This window comes from Ahaetulla prasina, chromosome 1 (genome assembly GCF_028640845.1).
Source record: "Ahaetulla prasina isolate Xishuangbanna chromosome 1, ASM2864084v1, whole genome shotgun sequence".
NCBI classification, from domain to species: Eukaryota; Metazoa; Chordata; class Lepidosauria; order Squamata; family Colubridae; genus Ahaetulla; species Ahaetulla prasina.
Genome location: NC_080539.1, coordinates 62,330,834 through 62,350,716, shown reverse-complemented (window position 1 = coordinate 62,350,716; position 19,883 = coordinate 62,330,834). Strand labels below are relative to the sequence as shown.

General features: G+C 39.5%; 1 protein-coding gene across 1 annotated transcript in view; it reads right to left on the bottom strand.

Moving 5' to 3' along the window:
- Nucleotides 1-19,883, bottom strand: part of FBXO28 (F-box protein 28) — a 33,909-nt gene that overhangs the window by 8,753 nt on the left and 5,273 nt on the right. Inside the window, exons 2-4 of the mRNA XM_058165503.1 lie at nucleotides 11,359-11,468; nucleotides 5,025-5,163; nucleotides 4,363-4,558 (exon numbers count right to left, since the gene is read on the bottom strand). Coding sequence (XP_058021486.1) covers nucleotides 4,363-4,558; nucleotides 5,025-5,163; nucleotides 11,359-11,468 — 445 coding nt within the window. The remainder of the gene's footprint in view (nucleotides 1-4,362; nucleotides 4,559-5,024; nucleotides 5,164-11,358; nucleotides 11,469-19,883) is intronic.

The following is a 19,883-nucleotide window of genomic DNA, read 5'->3' as shown; positions in this document are numbered from 1 at the left end:
CCTCAACTTCAGATAGATGGGTTCTTGACACCATCAGAGACGGTTTAGCTTAGAGTTCCTCTCTACTCCCCGGCGGTTTCTTGCCTTGCCCTGTTTCTAGCTGCTCTTCCAGCGCTTCAATTGTGGAGTCGGCGATCAACCATCTTTTGTCCATCCGGGCCATTCAACGGTGCCTATGATCAACAGAAACAGGGTTTCTATTCTAGACTCTTTGTAGTAAGCAAACCGTCGGGGGCTGGAGAGCTATACTTGACCTTAAAGCACTAAACAAATTCATTGTGTACCACCGTTTCAAAATGCACTCATTCGTTCCATCTTGGAGTGTGTTAGGCAAGGGATTACATGGCTTGATTGATTTGACAGAAGCTATTTGCATATTCCCATTAGGAAAGATCACCGTAAGTTTCTTGGTTTTGTTTCAAAGGTTCTCATTTTCAATATAGGGCTTTACCCTTTGGGTTATCTTGACCCCAAGGGTTTTCACCAAGGTTATGGCTGTCCTAATGGCTCATATTCGGGAACCCCAGTTAGGCTTCAGGCTTATCTAAATGATATTCTCATTTTGTCGACCTCTAAGGATAGGGCAAACAGGGATATCTCCTTGACCATAGAGATATTACAATCACACGGGTTCTCGATTAACTGGGATAAGAGTCACCTTGTCCCTTCCACCACCATTGCCCACTTAGGGGCACAAATTGATTCAAGTGAGTCGATGGTCTATCTGTCGATAGATCGTCAGGCTAGTTTAGCTGAGTTAGCCTGTATCTCTAGGATGTCACAGCCAGTTCCCTTAGACCAACTTTCCAATCTCCTAGGGAAAATGGTATCGTCATACGATATTATTCCATGGTCTCGCCTCCATAGTCGGCCTCTTCAGTGGTTCCTCTTGCCACATCAAAGGAAACGACGCAGCTCATCAAGGCTTCGGGTGACTCTTCCACGGGAGGTGGCAGACTCTTTGGCATGGTGGAATCCAGAGAGGGTAGCCAGAGGCTCAGTCTTCAGGGAGCCAGCGAGGGTCGTCATCACCACCGACGCCAGTCTTTCAGGATGGGGAGCCCATCTCGACCAACACCTAGCCCAGGGCAAGTGGTCTCTCTCGGAAATCCGCCACGGCATCAACTTTCTGGAGCTGCGTGCCATCCGTCTGGCTCTTCTAGCTTCGTGGATTTCATTCAGGGACAGGGCGTCCTTGTCCTCACGGACAACGTGGCGGCGCGCATGTAAACAGGTGGGGTGGTACTCATTCTCGCAAGCTTATGGAGGAAACACTTGTCCTCGGTCATTGGACCGAATCCCACCTGAGGTCATTGAAGGCAGAACACATTGCGGAACGGACAACTGCATGGCGGATTCTCTCAGTCGGCAGACCATCGATCATTCAGAATGGTCATTGTCCCCAGCGAACTTCAGAGAGTTATCAACCCGATTGATTCCCTGGTGAACTTATTCTCTTCCCACACCAACAACCAGGTTCCTCGGTTTTTTTCGAGGTTCCGTTCACGAGGGGCGGAGTCAGTGAATGCCCTACGGAGCAGGTGGCCTCCAGGCCTTCTATATGCCTTTCCGCCGATCCCTCTGATCCCAAGGGTGATAAGGAAGCTCCTGGCGGAGAAAGCAGAATTGGTATTAGTTGCCCCGTTCTGGCCCAGGAGACCCTGGTTCGCAGACCTGATGTCGCTCTCAATTCGAGACCCGTGGCGGATCCCGGACAACCAGGTGGCCCTTCACCAGGGCCCAGTTCTACATCCCAACCCACAATGGCTACGTCTAGCCGTGTGGAGATTGAGCGGGGCATCTTGACTAGGGCGAAAGTTCCACACCAAGCCATCCCGACTATGCTGGCTTCACGCCGGGATTCTACCAAGAGGATATACGAGGCCACGTGGCGCACCTTTCGTGACTGGTGCACGTCCCAGGGTATAGTAGCACCTGAGGCTTCCGTGTTAGACATCCTGGCTTTCCTGCAGAGAGGTCTCGATTCCGGACTGGCGACCAACACACTCAAGAGACAAGTGGCGGCACTTTCATCAGTATTGAGGTGCGGTTCCCTCATTCCCCTTTCAAAGGAACCTCACATTCAACAGTTCCTCCGGAGTGCTTCCAATATAAACCCTCCGGTGGTCCACCGCTTTCCAACCTGGCGACTGAACGCGGTACTCAATGCCCTGACCAAGACACCATTTGAACCACTGAGGGAATCGTCTCTTCGCTTTCTGTCGCTAAAGGTCGCTTTTCTTGTTGCCATTACCTCGGCCCGTAGGATATCAGAACTGTCAGCCCTGTCGGTAAGGCAGGATCTCTGCAAGTTCTTCAACGACAGGGTGGTACTGCGACTGGATTCTACCTTTCTCCCTAAGGTTAACAGCCAGTTCCATAGGACTCAAGAAATAGTGTTGCCGGACTTCTGTCCCAACCCCAGACACCACTTAGAAAAAGTGTGGCACACTCTAGACGTGAGGAGAGCATTGAAGATCTACATTGATCGTACAGCACCATTCCGTAAAACTGAGGCCCTCTTTGTATCGTTCCAACCACTTTCCATGGGACTAAAAGTGACCAAATCGGTACTCGCTAGGTGGATCAGGGCAACAATAGCCACAGCTTACGAGAATTTGTCTCTCCGGTGCCTCGCAAGATTACGGCACACTCGACCAGGAGTGCAGCCTCGTCGGCAGCTTGGGGTGCCCAGGCATCAATCGATGAGATCTGCAGGGCGGCGACGTGGTCTACTCCATCTTCGTTCATTCGACACTACCGAGTGGATTCCTATCGTCGGCTGGCGCTGCGTTTAACAGACGGGTCCTGCAGACGGTTTTGTCTCAACACCAATGACAGGCCGCCATCTTCCCTCCCGGTAGGACAATAAGCTTGGGTATGTCCCATTCCTGACGGCCGTTTTCCCCGACTGAGAGAAGGGGGCGTTGTCTTACCTGAACGTCCCTTCTTGGAGAGGGGAAAACGGCCGTCAGCCCCACCCACGGCGTCTGTCAAGGCGGGTCTGGGGCGGGAGGGCACTAATTTTTTCTCGTTTCAGTGTTACACGACGACCTACGCCTGGATCCTCGCCGAAAAAGCTGGAGGGAAAGAGCAGGCGGGGACTATAAGCAACAAATTAAAGACTCGGTCCAATCAGCAGACGAGGAGATTAACCCATTCCTGACGGCCGTTTTCCCCTCTCCAAGAAGGGACGTTCAGGTAAGACAACGCTCCCTTTTTCACTCTCCCCAGGCTCCAGAGGCTTTCTAGGAGCCTGGGGAGGGCAAACAGCTTTCTCTACCAACCCCCGGAGGCTCTCCGGAGGCCGGAAACAGACCATTTCCCAACTTCCAGTGGGCCCAGAAGGCCTGAAAAATAGGTGCCCGGCGCGCGCATGTGCACTGGATCTGACTTAGAACAACCCTCATATGCCCACAGATATGGCTCTGTGTGCCACCTGTGACACGTGTGCCATAGGTTCGTCATCATGATTTTAGACTGTCGTTTTTAAATCCATGTTCACTTCTATTTCAGTTTTGTTCAGTTAAACTTGTTCTCCTCTATAACATCATTTATATACAATTTACCTACAATGGTAGAGATTCTTAAAATTAACTTCTTAGTCCATTTTTCACAATTATCCTTCAATACATCCAACGTCTGCTTCTTTTCAAACACTTCTGGCAGCAGGAAATAATCTTTTATGGAATTTCCCAAAATCTCTCTTCTTAAACTACTTCCCAGAATGTATTCTTCACTCTACTCCAATTTACAAATACATTGAGTCTCCAATTCGTCTAAAGTAGTGTTTTTGAAACCTGGCAACTTCAACATATATTTCAACTCCCAGAATTCTGGGACTCTAAACCCAATCTGTGTCACTAATTCTAACTGGAAGCCTAGTCAGACTAAATTAATTAAAAGCCCTGAACAATTCTTAACCCAACCAAGCCCCTTTAAATCAAGCCAAGCCTTATTTTTAAAGTTCTCTCTGGCTACTTAAATTTATTCTTCAGCCTCATTTAATTAACTCTCTCAATGGGAAATTTATTTTTGTATAAGAAATTACTAATTAATTAAAACTGGTTATATTTTTTCTCTCCCCCAAATTATTAGATTATTTTTGTATGCTAGACAGGTGCTTATTAAAGTGATTGGAAAATACCATTATAGGCATGTCTCCATAAATTCATTAAAGTGCTTCTGTCACTTTTAAAGAACAGTTGAGGAAATCATATTAAGAACATTTGAAAATATATATTGTTCTTGCCATAAATTCTCTGCAGTAAGCCAATTTTTATATTGAGTAAATAAATCATCCAACAATGAAGCTAAAAAGTTTCCTATTGGCTGAACAGAATAAGACATTCAAAGTAGTACCTGGAGCTGCTGCCATAAGACGTCCCGATACATCTGAACCAGGCAATTTTCTTTTTAGAATTGGAACAATCTTCTCATCAAAATATTCCATTGCCATAGATGAAATGTCCCTTAACTCCTGAAGGACTTCATGGGCTCTTTGAGGTGCTTTAGTGGAGTTTACATATCTTAACACACGATAAATTTCATCTATTACCTAGTAATAAATAGAAAAAATAGAGACTTAGCTACAGCAAGATCAAATGAACATACATTCCAACAAGGATATGGTTTTCTATAACCACTTTTTAATTATTTAAGAACAAATGAAAAAGTACTAGAAATAGCCTGTAAAACAACTTAAAAGTCATGCGTTAATCTAATTTACAGGCATAGTAAATCTGAGGACAATAAATCATAGTAAATCTGGAAAGCAAACAAATTTTAATCAATATTTATACATGTCTTTATTTTATTTACTACATGATTAATGACTTTCCATTCAGGTAAGCCCATTTATTATAAGAAAGGAAAAAGTAGTCTTATACAAGAATAGATAATAAATAACAAATGTCACAACATTTGTATAGGAGATCCTTAAACTTCATTACTGACGTCCTCAAAACAATTTAGTGCGAAGATATATTTACTTAACTTTTAATATAGCCCTTTTTAAACATTACCTTTCCAGGTATGAAGCAGCAGAGATTGGAATCCACATACTTCATAAATGTCATGTTTAACAGTGATAACCTTGTTTCTACTGCAGCAAGAATATCTGCATGGCGAGCTAGCGAATGATTTCTCCTTTCTGATTCTCGTCTAAAAAAGAAATTCAGGTCTATTATTTAGTGACACTTCAAATAACAGCAATGGAGATAAAATTACAGAGTTAGAGGATGTGAAAGTAAATGTGACATCAGAATTCATATATTATCAGAACTGTCCAGCATTCCCAATTCTATTTGTTTTATTTTGTTAAAAATGGAAAGTTGAATTAAAAACAGCTTCCATTTTGATCCAACTGTATTCTTTTTTGAAATACTTTTCAGGAATAGATAAAATTCATAATCTTACAAAACAAAAAAATCCTAATTGTCAAACAATAAGTATCATTTCAGAAAAAGAATTCTTCTTGCATGACACAGATAACATATTACTGTGCTATTTTTCCCCAAATGGAATGATGCACTTGCATATAACAAATGATGCATCATGCATATGCATATAATGAATCAATCAGTTGAGATTCACAATCAACTAATAATTCTTTCTTGGGGTCCCTAAATATTAACTATGATCAATAGCACTTCATAAATAATAAACCATACTACTGAATACAATGCATTAAAAGTTATATATAGCTAATATAATAAATGATTGAAATGTGCCAACCCAAAAGCTCTTAAAAATAAGAAGATATTACTTACTTAATATAACAAATGCTTAGAAATACTGAACATCTCTTTTTTATGTGTGGACCTTAACTTCAAATTTCAGATGCTGCTGATTAGAATTATGCAAATGATTCAGGGTGCTTTTCACTCCTCAGAGCAATGAAACAATAAAACTCCCCAAAAACTTAGTACAGTTGCTTCCATGAATGGGTCCAGAGGGGAGATTTAAGCAAAGTGCTTTGTTGAATTATCTACACAATATAACATTTCATAATTTTCTGTCACAAACATTACAAATTGTTTTATTTCTGGTTATAACACCTAAAACCTAGTTAAAACCTACAGAATGGTAGTCTATATACCTATGGACTATATCTATCTATGTAGGTCTTTGGTTATTCGGGTTTTCTCCCGCGTAAAATTGGAAGTGTCTTGGTGACGTTTCGACGAAGTCTCATTCGAAGTCTCATTCGTCATCTTCAGGCTTCAGGTTCGTGCTTCTGGGAGCAAGAAGCACGAAGCTGAAGCCTGAAGATGACGAATGAGACTTCGTCGAAACGTCGCCAAGACACTTCCAATTTTACGCGGGAGAAACCCCGAATAACCAAAGACCTACATACAAACACCCGTGTAAACCTCTGAAAACATAAGTTTTCAGAAGTTGTGAATGCTCCAACACTGGAAATTTTTAAGAAAATGTTGGATAACCATCTGACTGAGATGGTGTAGGGTTTCCTGCCTGGGCAGGGGGTTGGACTAGAAGGCCTCCAAGGTCCCTTCCAACTCTGATGTTATGTTATGTTATGTTATATATTTATTTATTTATTTTATTTTATTTGATTTTTATACCGCCCTTCTCCCGAAGGACTCAGGGCGGTGTACAGGCAGAAGTAAAAAAGACAATACAATGTACAATTTAAAATGTAAATTAAAAAACTTATTATAATTAGCCCGAAACTTTAAAATATATAAAAAACTAAAATCCCATTTAAAATTTATATTAAAAATTTAAGAAATTTAAAAGACCAATAAAATTCAAGCCAGCCCCGCGCGAATGAAAAGATGTGTCTTTAGTTCGCGGCGGAAGGTCCGAAGGTCAGGTATTTGGCGTAAACCCGGGGGAAGCTCGTTCCAGAGTGTGGGAGCCCCCACAGAGAAGGACCTTCCCCTGGGGGCCGCCAGCCGGCATTGCTTGGCGGACGGCACCCTGAGAAGTCCCTCTCTGTGAGAGCGTACGGGTCGGTGGGAGGCATGAGGTAACAGCAGGCGGTCCCGTAAGTACCCAGGCCCTAAGCCATCTATCTATATATCTATGTATCACATAGACACAGACACATAGACACACACATATTTGTATAAAATTATAAATTCTGGATCTTTTTTTAAAAATCAAGTTTTATTGATTTTTTTACTTTCATACCCACCCGCATGTTTTATGAACAGAGTATTGACCATATCATATCTTATACAACTTGTCATATCTAAATACATTTTACATAGTTAAAATTTCTGCCAAAATTTTCTTTTTCCATACTTTTTAATCTTATCTTAATACTTCTATGCTTATTATATAAACAACATCTTCTTCCGCCCTCAACTTCTGATTTCTCCATTGTTAATCATATATATTCTCTTTTAACTTTCATAATAATTCATTCTTCATCCTGAAAAGTTTAAACATGTTCAGGGATGTCTTTCTTCCATTTAATCTCTTTTATTTTACAGCAATCCTTCTTATAAATTCTGGATCTAAATACAAACGCAAAAAATTCTAAAGTAGATGTAGGTGGTAGGGAGATGTAAACCTGAAAGAAAAGTTGATGAACCACTACGTATGTGCTTTTTGTACATATGCTGTTTTATTTATTTACTTATTAGTTTCTTTTTTCTAAGAACTCAATGCGGTTAATATCTAAAACTTTCTAATTTGATAATTATAATGCATATAATGCAGTCACAGAAAATATTACTAACAATCTTAGTAGCTGCAAAGTTGAATGTCTGTTCTTGCACATTGCTGTGTGAGGCTACCAATGAGTTTGGTCTCCTCGTCTGACTGCTCACTTGTGTTCTTGCAATCTGGTGGTTAGCTTCCTCCCTGTCTATCCTACACAGGGTAGTCACGGGGCAATCTATGTAGGGGAGTTGGTAGATTACATTGGAAGTATCTCCCATCTCCAAGCAATCTTTACAATGCATAATTTGTCCTTGTATGGTAGCCTCTGAGCAGTGTGCGATGCCCACTTGTGGATCTCGGATGCTTCATTCTACAGTTTCTGAAATGTTTTTGATGTATGGCAGGGTGTCCCATGTAGTGGGTCTTGTACCTTGTTTTTTCCTTTCTCTCCCCACTGTGTTACGCAAATATCTTGTGATGAATGATTGTGGATACTGCTTGTTCACATAGCTACCTGCTTTCTAGCTGTTTGGCTTGCTGGGTACTACAGTGGAGTCTCATCCTGCCTTACAGTGTTCTTTTTGTGTAACAGTGGATGGTTCCAGTTGAAATTCAGAATGTGTGGAGTGTTGGTGGCCTTGCGATAAACAGTGGTTTCTAGGCTTCCATCCTCTTGTCTGTTGACATCTAAAAAATGTAATTGCCTAGCTGTTTCGTCCTCCATTGTGAACTGTATGTCGGGGAAAATGGAGTTCAGTATAGTCTGAATGTCTTTAAGTATATTTCTCTCGATAATGACAAACGTGCCATCCATGTAGCGGCACCTGAATTTAAGCGTGTAGTTCTGAAATGCACGGTGTTCTAGTTCATGCAGGACTGCTTCTGCAATGATTCCTGATATTGGGGATCCCATGGGTGTCCCTTTTATCTGTTCATACATTTCTCTTTTGAATGTGAAGAAAGTGCGTTGAAAGTATTGAAGTAACGTTATGATTTGTGTCCTGGTTAGATTGTTGTGATCAATGTTGTACTCTCCTAGTTTTCTATCTATTACTTCATATGCTAAGTGGAGAGGGAGGGATGTAAATAGGAACACTACATCACAGGAGACCATGATCTCATCAGGAGCCACATTTAAGCCTTGTAGTTTGTCAGAAATTGTGTGGATCATGTGGCTGTGTTGTTCAAGGGTTAGGTCAGGAAGCTTAAGCGCTGTGACAGTCATTTAGCCAGGTTATACATAGGGTTGTCTCGTAGCATTACAATAGGTCTGAGGGGGACTCCTATTTTGTGTATCTCAGGGAGTCCATAGAATCTCACTGGGGCCGCCTCTGTTCCTCTCATTTTCCAGCACTCCTTCTCTGTTATACAGTTGTTTTGTTTGAGTTGGCTGAGATAAGCTCCAGTTGCTTGACCATTATTCTCATCTCTGATGTCTTTGCTCGTTTATAAGCTGAGGAATCATTGAGCAGGGCAAATGCCCTTGTTTCATAATCTGAATGGTTCATCATCACCATTGAGTGGTCTTTGTCTGCTAGTAAAATTCATTCAGTGACTGTTCAAAGTTACAGTGGCACTGAAAAAAGTGACATGCTCAGTTTGCACACTTACAACCCTTGCAGCATCCCCATGGTCACTAATCAAAATTTGGGTGCTTAGCAACTAGTAAGTATTTTTCACAGCTGCACTGTCCTGGGATCATGTAATCACCATTTGTAATTTTCACAACCAGCTTTCAACAAGCAAAGTCAATGGAGGAAGCAGATTTGCTTAACAACATTATTTACTTAACAATTGTAGTGATTCGCTTAATAACTGTGGCAAAAAACTTATAAAATGAGGCTAAACTCACTTAACTATCTTGCTTAGCAACCAAAATTTTGGGCTCAATTGGGGTTGTAAGTCAAGAATTATCTGTTCTTGATGATGTCGTTTAAAATTCATTTTATCATACATTGCTTTGTGGAGACTGAATAATTACATGCAAATGAAGAAAGAGAGACATATATTGGGAGAGCTTTGATAAATCCTGATAAAAAATAAATCAAGAAGAGGAGAAAACTGAAAAAGCAGACAGGAGACTGGAAATTAGACACCCAAGCAAAACATTGCAACATCAGGCCTCTGAATACAAATCAAATACAAGTCAGCATATTTTAAAAGGAAATACTGTGGCATACTGGACGTTTCTTATATCAAAAGGAAGCTATTATTATATAAAGTATTTTAATCTAAGAGTGTACTTTGAGATCAGATTCCCACTAGTAAGTTGTTATAAAGTATTAAGCTATAAAGCCCTACAGGTACAGGGTCTGGTCACTTAAGTGCCTGTCTTGCATAACACCTTCCAGGCTGGTTTGATCCTGCAGGGTTGGCAGGCTTTGGGTTCCTTTGAGGAAACATCATCAATTGGGACACCGGAAGTATGTCTTTTCTGTGGCAGCTACCTGTCCTCTAGAACAAGGTTCCTCTCAAGATATAGATATTGTTTAGAAGAGCCCTAAAGATCTGGCTGACCACCCAAGAGTTTGCGAGAGTGAGACCCCTTTCTTCCCTCAAGGTTCCCACTTGCATTCTTTTGTTTTTATCTTTATTGATTTGTTTGTTTGTTTTGATCCACCTAGAGTCACTGTTAGTCAGGTGGCATATAAGGTTTAAAAGTAGTAGTAGTAGCACAGCAGCAGTGGCAGCAGTACACACAACTAACTCATAAATGTGCACCAGCCATCACAGAATCAAAGGACTAGAAAAGATCTTGCAGGTCTTCTAGTCCTGCCTCCTGACCAGGGCAAGAATGTTCAGGTCACTTTTGACAAATATTTATTCAATACTCATGAGTACCCACACATTGACAAGGCAGGCCATTCCTATTAGAGTCAAAAAATTCTTACTTTGAAGTTAGATCTCTAACAGTAAAGTTACTCCTACTCTTAAGCACTACAAGTAGTCTGCCTGGACACATTGTCCTCAATTTGCTCTGGGGGGCGGCGGGGGGATTGTACTTTTGAACTACCCCATTTGATTATGGTTCTGGAACCAATCATGTCACTGGACACACAGATAGCAATTGTATTTAGGAGCACTTCTGGGTGGCATGCCTAATGCCCATACCAACAACCTTTTGGCATTGCTATAATTTATGCTTAGTTTAAATGTCTATTCTATTCTGGGATGTGTGAACTTTATATTTTATATCTTTCCTGTACTATTCATTTAAGAAGTGCATTTATACTACTTATCTTTTTTCAAAATGTTTGTCATTTTCTTTTCTCCAAAAGCCTTCATTAATGAAATAATGAACCTTGGTTAACGAAATAATGAACAAACCAATAACTCTGAGAATGAAATCTGAATCGCTATATAGACATTCAAAATCAGGACTATCTACAATAGTATTATAGCTTATCATCTGCAATGTCATCATTGAAGAAGAATGCACCAATCTCAGCTGAACAGAGGGAGAAAATGACGTTCACTTTCAAAGCATTCCAAGCTCAGAATGCCAAGCGTCAAATCATTTGGCATACACAAAGGAGGCAAGTGGTACCTCTCCCTGCTATTGTTTACATGCGATAACAATGGTTCTGCCACAAGATGGGAATAATTTCATCTGTTAAATATTTGTCTATATGATTGCGTACAGACGTTTTTCTTGAATGTCATCTATATATATAGATTTTTAGATTGCATTATCTCTGACCTTCAGTTTTGTTGATCACATACCTTGGAAGTTGTGCTTTAACCTGTTTCTGACACAAGTTATGGTATCTTTCCACTTTCAGAAATCCCTGGTTTAGCATTCTCTGACAGACTAAATCCATTCTCTTACAAACCTAGATGGGAAATACAAAGACAAAATTTAAGATACCTGAAGTAGTGAATATGCAACAAGCTTTATTATTATTATTATTATTAGATTTTTTTACCCTTGTGTGCATGTGTGTAATAAACAAAGTAGTAACATACCTAATACTCCTGCCTATTTTCCCCACAATAGCAACTTCTGAGGTGAGTTGCGCTGAGCGGGAATAACAGGCCTGAAGTCACCAAGCTGGTTTTCATGGTTAAGGGCAGGATTTGAACTAGATAACTTCCCAAACAATCTTTTCCAAAGCTCTTTTAAAACAACTCTCATCCCATAATTAATTTTTAATGTTCTATTTTAAAATTGATATTTTCCATAAAAATTGATATTTTTGACATGATTCTTAGTAATAAAAGAGTTCTTTTCATAGTCATAATTTTAAACATGATTTCTGTAGTTCCAGCAGCCCTTCCATGTCAATTTACAATACTCATATATATCTAATGTCACTATTTTTTTTCTAGTGGAGACAGGCATAATATTAAAGTTGGAAATAACTAGTAAAGGAGAATATTTGTAGCTCAGGGTTGGCATGAAGGGTCCTTGGTGCTCTGTGAGCTTGCTTGTTTTGTTGCAGATATTTCATTACGCAAACTAGGTAACATCAGCACTAGCACTGATTGGGTAATGAAACGCCTGCAAAAAAAAAGTAAGCTTATAAATAACTAAACAAAGATAAATGGATGCATAAGAGACAATCAGTTCAATTTTGTTTATCAATTGAATATTCTTTTTTGCCTTCTTAAAAGCAGTTTAAGCAGAAGTAAACATCTAAAACAGGCAAGTCAAACTTGCGTCATCAGGTGGTCATCATGTGACGTATAGTGAGTTTTCCTCCCTTCCCTGCTAAACTGGGGATGGGCATGGCCAGCGCATGACGCCTCTGGCCTGCGGGCCATGAGTTTGACACCCCTGATGTAAAAGGTTGTTATATAATGATATGGCTTCTTTGAGAAATAAAAAAGAGGTAATCCAAGTCATTTATTTCTATAATTCTGCAGCTAATCCCACCCCTATTTGTCAGTTGGTCATCATAGAAGAGACTTGGCATCTTGAAATACTATGTTTGTTTTTTAACCACTAGTTAGAAAATTAAGCCATAATCCAAAACCGGGCATTGTTCATAAACAAAATGATTTGGCTGAGAACAGTTTTCAAAAACCATGTTTATGTCATGGGATATGAATCTGAATGCATCGTCACATTGTTTCTATTAACACTTTAATTTCAGTTATAGCAGCAAATCATTGTTTTCGCTTACTAAACTAGATGTGGCAAAATTTGGAGCTTGGGTTCTCAATATCGTCCTTTTCTTCCTCCGTCATATTTATCTATTTTTTTTACCTCACTGCAGTCTAAAAAGATATGAAGAAGGAATCAATTTCTATGTTTTATACCATGAAAATCTATTCCTTCCAAATACTTTACTGCTTCACTGCAGATTTTAAGAACCACCCACAGTTATGCAGGCTGACGAATAAACTAAAAGCAAACGAATAAAAAAAATTGAGTTTGTAATTAAGAATTTCTATATGGAAGAAAGAAACAGGAGTTGATTTCTTTGAAAGATATAAAAATAATTTCTGAGGCTTTTAAATCCTGATTCTGAACACCTACTTTTCTTTTATCAAAGAAAACGGCATAATATTTAATTTTCAGAAAGAGGACTAGATGATTACGTTTATGGGGATAAATACTATTTATGCCATCTATGTTACTACACCTTGGCTGAATTTGAAAAGCCAAGTAGGGTTTTAACTTGATAAGTACTTGTATGGAAAACAATGAGGAAATCCCATGGTTATACGGTAGACTGGAAAGTTGGAAAAATATCCTGAAAGAAAACAATGGCAAAACGTTTTCATATTGTTGCCAAAAAAATTAAATATGTTTTATGTGCCAAAAAGTTTACCATCTACAAAAAGGTAGGACAAGCTCTGCTCTAAAGCTTACAGTTTAAATGCAAACCAGAGATGGGTTTCAGCAGGTTCTGACCAGTTCTGGAGAACCGGTAGCAGAAATTTTGAATAGTTCAGAAAACCGGTAGTAAAAATTCTGACTGCCCCCGCCCCATCTATTCTCTGCCTCCCGAGTCTCAGCTAATCAGGAGGAAATGGGGATTTTGCAGTAACGTTCCCCTGCCATGCCCACCAAGCCACGCCCACCAAGTCATGCCATGCCCACCAAGCCACACCCACAGAACCAGTAGTAAAAAAATTTGAAACCCACCACTGATGCAAACCTATCAACAAAGAAAGAGAAATGGAAAGAACATCTAGAGAAAAGATGTTAAAGTTGCCTCACAACATACTGTTAAGCAATTCAAGATGACATTTGTGTTAGCATCGGCACTGGTTGCCAATTGTTTACAAGGCACAGCTAAGTATGTTTGATTTATATCCTGCCTTTTATTCAGGATGGCATATACAATACAGCAGAGATTACAAAGAAGGCAGAGATGCTAAAAGTTTTATAATTTCATACACAGGAGGCAAAACTAAAACAACTGGTTTTAATGTAAATAATAACAAAAAAAAGTCATGGGGTCGGGGTAAGGAAGAATAGAGAAAACAAACAAGTTTTTTGTAATAAGAAAACAAAAGAGAGCAAAGTCCTTGGCTCTTTGATCTCAGTCAAGTTCCACTAAGCAGAAGCAAATTATCAAAAGATAGGACAGCTGTCCTCCCAAAGCAAATAAAATGTCCTTCAAATTACAATCAACTTGTAGTGTCTTCAAATCAAATATGAAAACTTGGTTAACATTAATAGCAAGTTTTAATTGTACAATCAAGCCCATCTCAAAGCAAAGCAAGATTCTGGAAGACTATACACTACAACAAATTGTTCTGTCCTCTTGAGCAGCACCCATACACCTCACTAAATACAATTCAAATATTGGTGCAAACTCTGAAGTAAAGAAAAAAGTATTCTTTTGTAACCCTTTGCTCACTTTGCTGAAAAATAACAGCTTCTGATTTACAACTATAAAACAATTTTGCAATATTTTAATGAGACCTAGAAACCAGGACTCAAGCTACTGAGATTTCAACACATCTGAAATATATGCTTAAGTACAAATACTTAGTATTGTACTTTCTTCATTTTTTGCAATGACAACAGAGGTAAATGGAAAGCAAGAGAGAGCCAGTTTGGCTAGTGGTTAAAGCATCAGACTAGAAAATGGGAGACTCTAAGGCAGGGGTGTCAAACTCGCATCAACATGGCGGCATCACATGATGTATCAGGACTTTTTTCCCCTTTGCTAAACCAGGTGGGGGCGGAGCCACATGTAACACATCTGGCCTGTAGGCCGCAAGTTTGACACCACTGCTCTAAGATCAAGTCCCAGCTTAGCAATGAAAGCCAGCAGGATGACTTTGGGACAGTCATTCACTCTCAACCCAACACACCTCACAGGATTGCTGTTGTAGGGAAAATAAGAGGAAGGTGGTGTGTTGGATATGTTCATCGCTTTGATTATTTGTAAAAATAATAAAGGTGGAATATAGATAAATACATAAAAATAAACATAAGGCAGTTATTATATTCTAAATAGAACCCTGCTTCTTCCTTAGAATTCTACTTTTGTGATGTTCTAAAACAACTTAGAATTCTAAAAACACAACGTGATTGATTCTATAAACATGTCACTTTTTTTATATCAATACCTAAATACAGTGTACAAAGTTCTCCACATTTGATTTTAATACCCAGGAATGTAAAACATTTTCCAGTACAGTTACACTTACAAATGCAGTTATTAATACAGACAGAAATAAAATAAAATAATCTACTATTCACAATCACTTTAGAGGTAACAATGCAACAGTTTCAGACATGCCCAAGGGAATTAAGTACAAAAATTTCCAAATGAATGTATTTTAGCAAACATAACAGAGGGTAGCCATCCTTTTATGGCAAAACTAAATATAGAGTAACAAGTTGTTATATTTAAGTTTTTTTTAATGGGAAGATTATGCACAAATTATAGTGTTACACTGACATCTAGTGGTAAAGCAGAACTATGTAGTCATAGCCCAACATCAGCTGGAGCTTCCGTAGAAACAAAATGGATTGAGAAAGATCAATGCTATTTAATTTATACACTAAAAATCACTAAAATCATTTAACATGCATAAATGGTTTTTTGAAGGAAGGCAAAATGAGATTAACAGAAATATTGGCAAAGTAGTCCAACAGATTATATGCAAGACTCAACCAAAAATAAATTCTAACCATAATTCCATTCCAGGAAAATACTCTGCATAAAATATCCAAAATCTGGAACCAATGAAATGGATCTACAAAAATTACCTCTTCTTAATGTCAAATAAATGGTTTATATTTTATACTATATCTCTAAATATCAGATATATAAAAGGTTAGAGAACGTAATAAAATGTTTTTAGAGGATGAGAGAGGTAGATTTGTTGATGATGTTAAACTATTCAGAATAGTAAATACCATCACAAAATTTCTACTCTTTGCTGTAGAATTACATATTACTCATGTCAATGCAGAAAATTATTTTAAATATAGCTTTATTTTTCATTATGATAGTTTGACATTTACTATGTTTCTCATATTTATATATAATGGAGGGAGGGAGGGAGAGAGAGAAACTAGAGATCAAATTGCCAAGATACGCTGGATTATGGAGACAGGTAGGGAGTTCCAGAAAAACATCTACTACTTCTTCATTGCCTATGCTAAAGCTTTTGATTGTGTGGATCACAACAAATTGTGGCAAGTTCGCAAAGAGATGGGAGTACCAGACTATCTTATCTGTCTCTTGAGAAACCTACCGTATTTTTCGAAGTGTGAGACGCACCCTTTTCCCCCTAAGAGGTGGTGAAAATTTGGGTGCGTCTTATACACTGAATGTACACCGCCCACCCACTGGCCTCCACCCTTTGGCCTCTGCTTCCCAGCAGTTTACCTCCTTGCGGCAAGAAAAAACAGCCCGTTTCAGCTTCAGCACAGCCTAATTAGCACAAGTTGATTGTCCCTTGGATCAGCCTCCTGACTCTCAGCTGTTTCAGGCTGCAGGGATTGCCATTGCCTATTGGGATCACTGGAGCCTCTGCTGCTTGCTGCAAGAAGGTAAATTTTTTTCTTGTGCTAATCAAGCTATGCTGAAAATGAAAATAAAGCAGGCTATTTGCTGTTTGCTGCAACGAGGCTAAATTGCTGGGAGGCAGAGGCAGACTTCTCTTTCTTGTTTTCCTCACCAAAATAGGTAGGTGCATCTTATAGTCTGGAGCGTCTTATACTCCGAAAAATACGGTATTTGCGGGTCAAGAAGCAACAGTGAAAACTGGATCACTGATTGGTTCAAAATTGGGAAAGGAGTCTGGCAAGGCTGTATACTGTTGCCCTGCCTATTTACCTTATATGCAGGACACATCATGAGAAAGGCGGAGCTAGAGGAATCACAAGCTGGAATTAAGATTGCTGGAGAAATATCAACAACCTCAGATATGCAGATGATACCACTCTAGTGGCAGAAAGTGAAGAGGAACTAAAGAGCCTTCTGACGCGGGTGAAGGAGGAGAGTGCAAAAGTTGGCTTGAAACTCAACTTTAAGAAAACTAAGATCATGGCTCCCAGCCCTCTCAATTCCTGGCAAATAGATGGGGAAGAAATGGAGTAGTGACAGATTTTATTTTCCTGGGCTTCAGCACATGAGGACTATAGCCAAGAAATTAAAAGACGCTGGCTCCTGGGGAGGAAAGCTATGGCAAAGTTACGACAGCATACTAAAAATACATCACCCTGCCAACAAAAGTGCATATAGTCAAGGCTATGATTTTCCCAGTTGCAATATATGGTTGTGAAAGTTGGACCATAAGGAAGTCTGAGCATCAAAGAATTCAGGCTTTTGAACTATGGCGCTGGAAAAGACTCCTGTGAGTCCCTTGGACTGCAAGGCGATCAAACCAGTCAGTTCTGGGGGAGATCAACCCTGACTGCTCTTTAGAAGGCCAGATCCTGAAGATGAAACTCAAATACTTTAGCCACTTAATGAAAAGGAAGGACTCACTGGAGAAGAGCCTAATGCTGGGAACGATCGAGGACAAAAGAAAAAGGGGACGGCAGAGAATGGACTCACTGAAGCAGTCGGTGTGAGCTTAAATGGTCTCCTAGGATAGTAGAGGACAGGAAGGCCTGGAGGAAAGTAGTCCATGGGATCATGATGGGTCGGACACAACTTCACAACTAACAACAATATGTTTCTTGTTGACTGTAACTTTCATGTTGACCAGTCAGATAAAGAGAACTGTAATGTTGCAAAAACTGAAAAATTTTGCTGCAGTCTTTTGTCATCAGATATACCATAGCATTACCATTCCACTTCTTATAATTCCTATCAAAATGCTTAATGCATGAACCAATTTACTACATGCTGAGTGAATTACAATCCATAAAGCTTAATTGCTTTCTATTATGCTCCTACACATCAAACATTTCTTGGCTTTTTGTTAAATTCACGAGCATTTCTGACTATATGTCCCTATATTCTACCCACATCATTTGCAACTTTAATACTGAATTGTTTTCCTGGAATGTTTTACCTACTTTGATATTTGTATTTCAGCATTCAAATTAATACAACAAAATAAAGACAAATGCTATCTTTCAGAAAGATATTTCAAAAAGCATAGTAACATATTCAAAGAAATCATTTTTGGATCGATTAAAGCAGGTGTAACATTTTCCAGGCTTTTCAGGGTGCTTCACTGTCTCTGCAATGAGTTTGCAGAGACAGGGTTTGCATGTCACTTCTTTGATACAGATAGTCTTCAACTTACAATCACAATTGAGCCCAAAATTGCTAAGCAAGGCAGTTAAATGAGTTTTGCCCCATTTTATGACCTGTTTTGCTTCATTTATTAAGTGAATAACTGCAGTTGTTAAATGAATCATGCCATCATTGAGCAAATCTGGTTTCCTCCATTGACTTTGCTTGTTGGAAGTTGTCTGGGAAGGTTTACAAATGGTGATCATATGACCCAGGACAGTACAACTGTTGTAAACACTGTATTTTTTGCACTATAAGACACACTTCCCCCCCCCCAAAAGTGTGTGGAAATGTCTGTGCGTCTTATAGAGCAAATATTGTGGCAGGGAGAGGGGGTTGGTGCAGTGGCGTTTGCTGCCACCGGCGGTCACCACTGCTGCCTGCCGCTGCGGATCACTGGAGCCTTCGCTGCCAAGCAGCTGATCGGCGGTTGGACTGGCCTCCTGAATAGTGGCGGTGGCGATAGGTGGCGATTGGCGGCAGTGAAAGGCGGCGGTGATTCCCACCACCTAGAACAGCTAATCAGCAGATATTCTAGGAGGCCAATCCAATCGCCAATCAGCTGTTTGGCAGTAAAGGCTTGAGTGTTCCCTGGCAGTGGCAGCAACTCAACTCAGTTGACCAGTGGTGGACGCAATGGAGCGGAGCCCTGACGAACCATGTGCTAGGGCTGCAAAAACATGCTGAAGCTGACTAGGCTTCGTATTTACCTCCTCTAAAGCTAATGAGTGTGTTATGGTCTGGTCCTTCTTATAGTGCGAAAAATATGGTACATGCTAGTTGCCAAGAGCTCAAATTTTCATCACATGGGGGATACAGCAACAGTTGTGTGAAAATTACCACTATAGGTCACTTTTTTCAGTGTAGTTGTAACTTTGAACAGTAACTAAGCAAATGGTTGTAAGTTGAGGCCTGCCTATACATATTCCAATGTGTTCCAGAGAACCATTTTTGAAAAATTCGTGTAGCCCTAATGGAGATTATCAAACAGTGGCATCAAACTATGGCCTTTATTTTTTTACATTTTTTTAAAAAAAAGACACTGATAGAATTGTTTTATTGTCAGCATTTACTGGACTAAAAAAGTGCATATCAGAACAAATTACAAAATTAGCTGAAGCTAAGGTGTATCGTTCATTAGAGGAAACCCTGTTTTCTCCAAAATAAGACATCCCCTGATAATAAGCCCAATCGGCTTTTGAGCGCATGGCAATAAGACCAAGTGCTTATTTCAGGGTTCAAAAAAATATAAGACAAGGTCTTATTTTTGGGGAAACACGGTATAATGAAATAAATAGCAGCATAAAAATACAATAAGTACAGTATTTATAAAATAATAAAATTCAGCAGAGCTTACAGAGGTTATTACTGCTTGATGTTACAGCGGCACATTCAAAGATGACCTTTCAAGGACTGAATTTATTAAGAACAGACACTGGTTACATATAAATGGAAATTAAATGGCAGTGGCCTTCTAATTAATAGATGAATATCTCCAGAGCTACGAACAAATAAATAAACAAAAACTGTGGATCTGATGCTGTAGAACAAATTTTATACTATTATGGCACTTGGATCTTC